Here is a 6203-nt window from a genome sequence, read left to right as displayed (position 1 = left end):
CAGGCAGAGGTGAAGAACAGACAGAATATATTAGTGCACTGCAGGCAGTGGTGAAGAACAGGGGGAATATATTAGTGTGCTGCAGGCAGAGAATCATGATCAGAATGACGTTTATTGGCCAAGTAAGTTTGCACAAACAAAGAATTTGACTCCGGGTTAAATGGCCATGATTTACTTACACAAAATATACAACACAACACAATACAAAACAATACAACACAACAGCACAACGGTCTGAGACTAAGGCCTGTTTTTGACTGTTAGGTAGTCTGCCATGCATCATATTTTTGTATATTTCACCTAACTAAAAACAATGAAGCAAAAGTGGCATTTATGATTATATTATATATATCTAGAAGACCTCAGCAATAATAAAATGAGTAAAAGGAATATAGCAAAGTTTTTTTTATTAAAATTAAATCTAAACATACTCTTACAAAAACCTAGTTTCAGAGGTGCTCAGACTTTGTACAAAAACACACATTCTTTTTTACTCTGAACCTTGTAAACATAGGTGTTGGCTCCACATAGGTGAGTTTAGCATTCAGAAAGTGTGTGTGGTTTCTATACTAATTATAAGCAATTTAGAAAGTGACATTTTCTTCACCTAAACCACAATGAATATTGAGGAGTTAGTTCTGAATGTACCTGCGATTGTCTTTTTAATCACTTCTCCAAAACAGGGAAAATCCAAAAACACAAAAAGGAATAAATCCAGAAGATAGTCAAAAACAGAGAGCCAAAACAGAGAAGTTGATTTTAACAAGACTAGGAAAAACAAGCGATTTACAAAGACTTTGACTTAGACTACAAAACTGGAACTAGCAAACTTGATAGACTTGAGAGCCTTGAGAGCCCTGAGAGACTTGACACTTGAAACAAGAAACATGAAAGCTAGAAGCTAGTACTGACCAGAACACAAACGACTAAGTCACTGAAAAGAACACAAAAAAATACAACATGCCATGTGACCAATAACTAACAAACAGACAGGTGAAAACAATGAAAGGAAAAACAGACACAGGAAGTCAAGAAAAGCACATGTACAAGCATAACAAACACAGGACGCACATGTACCACACCACAAGCCTCTCTAGTTGGTGGCCTCTAGAGGCCGGAGGTCCCAACTCATGACACGGAGGTCCCAACTTGTGACAGTATGGCCCGTCTGTCAAAGACAATGGCTTGTGAACATGTCTGACTTTCTTTATGGGAGTGTAATTACTTCACGGGAGCAACAAACTCCAAATACTGACGTATGTAATAAAATTAACTCTGAGCATGATATGTTTTTAACTGTATAATAGTCTTAGCGACATGAAGTAATTTATATGATAAAAAATTGCCTTGCAGAGTTGACGGTATTAGCCTAAATCCAGAACTCCGAGCATAATATGACATGCGTTTTACGCCCTATAAGTTAATCAAAAGCATTCATTACAAGAGCTAGTCAAACAAATATAACTTACTTAAAAAATCACTTACCAATCCTCAGGGACGCAAGGCACCTGCACATTAACGTGACGGATTCAGATTTCCCAGATTCAAACCTACCGATCTCGAGATCGAGACGAGAAAGGCAAAGAGGAAGAGTCATGTGACCCGGATACACTATATGGTGCGGGTCCAGCCTCCGGTCAGTCACATGACATTGTTGAAATAAAAGTCTCGAGGCAGGTGCCAGGATGGCATCATTCGAAGTAAGACAGTGGTGACGGTCAGAGAGAGGTCAAAATAGATCTATAATCTTGTTATTCAACTCATTTCAGATGGATAGCAGCATTGACACATAACATAGATAGCGATATTTGTCAATTGTGTGCTTAGCGTCACATGCAGTTTTGATACTCACTGTTCACCAACTCACTCTTTTGATACACAAACACGCACATACACACACAAACACATACTATCCTGGCTTGTCAATCAAAAACTGATGAGGTGATCGACATATGCTAGGACATGCCTGACTACACACAGACATCACCTCACACAGCTGAGAAAGTCATCAGGGAGAGACTGCCACACGTTTCAATTAAATTGTATTCTATTTTATTCACATAACATCAAGCTGATTCATATCTGGGGTGCAGCTATGTGGATTTTTTAATCAGCTGTTCACATATGCACACACACACACACACACACACACACACACACACACACACACACACACTCATGCACACACTCATATAAAAGCCACAGTCATCCATCTCACACATACCATCACCACTAGAATGATAGCCTATCAAAGCAACCTGTCAATCAAAAACTGAGCAGTAGGATCATAGGTTATTATAGGCCATCAATCATTTTTGATGACAAAGTGGGTTGTAGTTACTACTAGAGAGTGGTTTATTCTAAGAAAGTTGTTTAGGTAAGGAATAGTGGACAACAGATTATTCAGGAGGCAGTAAATAATGCACGTGTGAGGTGGTAATGCGACCATGATGCAGAGAGGAGAGGCTGTTACTGTCGTGTCTATGCGACAACTTATTAATAAAATAATCAGGCTCACTCGGAGATTAAGTTCACACGTGAAACATCACTTGGTTTACTTGAGGTTCTGCATTAAAAGTATACATGCGCATGGCGAATAACCAATAGGAGAACAATGCATGGGGAGTGCTTACACATAGATAAATAGATCCTTATTAAACACTACACTCCTCCCTTTTTAGATTAACACTACACAATTAAATGTGCAAAAATACAACAAAACATTCTGCTTTACAGATCCTGTTTGAAATTGAACAGTGGTTGCATTAGTACATTTTTTTTGTTTTTTTTTTTGTTTTTAAGAACAGTCCATAACTTTGTTACAGCCACCTGTAAATAAAGACAACTCATTACAACTCCAGTCTTTTAGGTGGTGCCCTGGTTCTTTCCGGGTAACGCCTTGGACCCTGTGGTGTCTTCTCTGGGGACACACTTTCCTTTGCCGGCGTCATAGTCTTTGGCGTGTCATGAACAGGAATGAGCTGTGTGTTTGATGGCGAGTCTGGTGTTGGGTCTTGTTGGTTGGATGCAGGCAGCTCAGAGGTACTGTTTGGCTGCACGTTCAGCAACTGATCGACATGACGTCTCCATGTCTGCTCTCCAACATCCACCTCGTACATCAGTGGTCCATTTCTTGTCACAATCCGTCCCGGTGTCCACTTGTTTTCTCGATAGTCACGTGCCAGAACTTGCTGTCCAACATCAAAGCTCCTTGCTGCCTCACTTGACAATGTGTTGAATTGTTTGTTCTGCACTTCCCTCCGCAAGTTAGGTTTAAGGAGGTCAATGCGAGATCTCAAAGGCCTGTTCATAAACAGCATTGCCGGAGTTTGATTTGTTGTTGAATGGACAGAGTTCCGATACACAAAAAGAAAATTGTCCACTTTATGCTGAAGGGTGACGGTTTCCTTTGCCATGGCTTTGATTGACTTCTTAAAGGTTTGAACAAACCGTTCTGCCAACCCATTTGTTGCAGGGTGGTGTGGAGCTGACTTGAAATGCTTGATGCCATTCATCTTCATGAAAAGTGTAAACTCGTCTGAAGTAAACTGTGGACCATTATCGCTCACAATGTGCTCAGGTATGCCATTCCTGGAAAAGATGTTCCTTAGTACAGAAATAGTCCTTTCTGAGGTTGTGGATTTCATTTGTATTACCTCTGGCCATTTTGAGTGGGCGTCCACAGCTATTAAGAACATGGAGTTCATGAATGGCCCAGCAAAATCAATATGCACTCTCTGCCAGGGTGCCGACGGCCACTCCCACGGGTGTAAGGGTGCCGGTGGGGGCGCATTCTGAACATTGTGGCATCCTGCACAGGTCTTGGTGATATCCTCAATCTGTCTATCAATTCCTGGCCACCATACGTAACTGCGAGCAAGGCTTTTCATTTTAACAGTGCCAAGGTGACCTTCGTGTAGATTTTCCAACACTCTACCGCGAAGCTTGGAAGGTACTATTACACGTGATCCACACATCAGAGTTCGCTGGCAAACAGAGAGCTGGTCACGTCTCATTGAAAAGTCAGGAAACATGGCATTTCCATGTGCTGGCCAACCTTGTACTGTGATGTCATACACTTTTGATAGTGTAGGATCTTTATGTGTTTCTCTCTGAATCTCAGAGTTTGTCACTGGTAGCTGTTCCACCAACGTTGTATGGAACACTTCTGCTGGATCTCCAGCTGTAGGCTTTTCCTCCTCAGTTGTCAACAGTGGGAGGCGTGACAAGCCATCAGCATTACAGTGTTGCTTCGTACCCTTGAACTCGATATCATATGAGTGAGCTCCCAGGAACAGCGCCCATCGTTGCAGTCGGGTGGCTGACATCACTGGGACTCCTTTCCTAGGGTTGAAGATGGATACCAGAGGCTGGTGGTCTGTCACTAGCGTGAACCTTTGGCCGAAAAGGTAGTGGTGAAACTTCTTTATGCCCCACACTAGGCTAAGGGCCTCCCTGTCGATCTGTGCATAATTGCGCTCAGCACTTGTCAGAGACCTTGACGCGTATGCAATTGGACGCTCAGACCCATCAACCATGGTGTGTGACAGTACGGCACCAATGCCATAAGGGGATGCATCGCAGGCCAGGCGTATGGGCCGTGATGGATCATAATGGGTAAGTAGCTTATCAGAAGTTATTAGTCTTTTTGTTTCCTTGAAAGCTTTTTCACATTTTTCTGACCACTCCCATTTGGCTCCCAGCTGTAGCAGTGTGTTCAGTGGATGCACTACTGAAGCAAGGTTTGGTAGAAACTTGTGGTAATAGTTGACCAGGCCCAAATATGATCTTAGCTGTGACACATTTTCTGGTCTGGGGGCTTTTAGCACCGCTTCCACTTTGTCTTGTGATTTATGTAAGCCAAATCTGTCAATGACGTGACCACAATATGATATCTCACTATTGAAAAACTCGCATTTTTCTCTCTTCGCCCTTAGGCCATAGTCACTTAGTCTTTTGAGCACTATGCTGAGGTTTTGGAGATGTTCTTCATCATTCTTTCCTGTGATCAAGATGTCATCGAGATAACACTGTGTTCTTGGTATATCTTGAAGTACTTGCTCCATCGCTCTTTGCCAGATGGCTGGAGCTGATGCGACGCCAAATACAAGCCTATTATACTGGTACAGTCCCTTGTGCGTGTTGATGGTTAGCAACTTCCTACTCGATTCCTCCACTTCCATCTGAAGGTAGGCCTGAGACAGGTCAATTTTCGAAAACTTCTCCCCTCCAGCTAGTGATGAGAAGATGTCTTCGATTCGTGGTAGAGGATACTGTACAGTACGCAGCACCGGATTAATGGTCACCTTGAAATCACCACATATGCGAACACCTCCACTTTTCCCTTTTTTAATCACTGGAACAATGGGTGTAGCCCAGTCGCTCCAGTCAACCTTGGAGAGAATGTTAGATTCCTCCAGGTTCAAAAGTTCTGCATCAATTTTCGGATGCAGTGCATATGGCACTGGACGTGCCTTGTGAAATCTCGGTGTCGCATTGTCATCCAATTCAATCTTTGCTGTAATGTGTTTCAGCTTGCCAATGCCTTTCTCAAACACTTTTGCATGCTCTTCTAAGAGCTGAGACAGTCTTTGTTTAGAGCTACAGTTGTGGCTCTTGAAGCTTGGAGATATGTTGAGGGCTTTAATTGCATGCCAATCAATCTGGATTTTTCTTAACCACTCTCGCCCAAAAAGAGCTGGTCCTCCATTTTTCAACACATAGAGCTCCAACTTGTGTGTTTTGTCACCATAAGTCACATCCACTTTGAGTTTTCCTTTAGGAGACACTCTCTCACCAGTGTATGTTTTTAACATCACTGGGGTCTTTTCTAGCTGTAGCTTGGAAAACAGTCTTTTGTAGTCAGCTTCAGAGATTATGGACAAAGCTGAACCTGTGTCCAGCTCCATTTTCAACTTTACTCCGGACACTTCTGTTGTTATCCATATAATTTTCCTATCTGCTTCTGTGATGTTGTGCAGTTCTAAGCATGACAGGTCTTCTTCATCACTATCTGTATTATCAGATTTTCCATATTCTGTCACGTTGTGCATGTGCTTTGCTTTTTGCCTGAAACTTTTGTTTTTGTCAGTTGTTTCTCTTTGGCTGTGCTTTTTGTCTGATTTACACACTCTTTCTATGTGACCTTGTTTGTGGCATTTTCTGCAGGTCTTGTCTTTGAACCAACAGTCATTTGCGTCATG

The 6203-nt window shown here is 42.2% G+C and overlaps 1 protein-coding gene across 1 annotated transcript; it reads right to left on the bottom strand.

The window, feature by feature from the left end:
- Window positions 1-2849: 2849 nt before the first annotated feature.
- Window positions 2850-5909, bottom strand: LOC122129289 (uncharacterized protein K02A2.6-like). Its single transcript, XM_042704304.1, has one exon. The coding sequence runs from the start codon at window positions 5907-5909 to the stop codon at window positions 2850-2852; it is 3060 nt and encodes a 1019-aa protein (XP_042560238.1).
- Between the last annotated feature and the right edge of the window lie 294 nt (window positions 5910-6203).

Source organism: Clupea harengus, unplaced genomic scaffold, assembly GCF_900700415.2.
Source record: "Clupea harengus unplaced genomic scaffold, Ch_v2.0.2, whole genome shotgun sequence".
Taxonomy (NCBI): domain Eukaryota; kingdom Metazoa; phylum Chordata; class Actinopteri; order Clupeiformes; family Clupeidae; genus Clupea; species Clupea harengus.
Note: the sequence above shows the minus strand (reverse complement) of the source record. Positions and strands in the feature narration are given on the sequence as shown.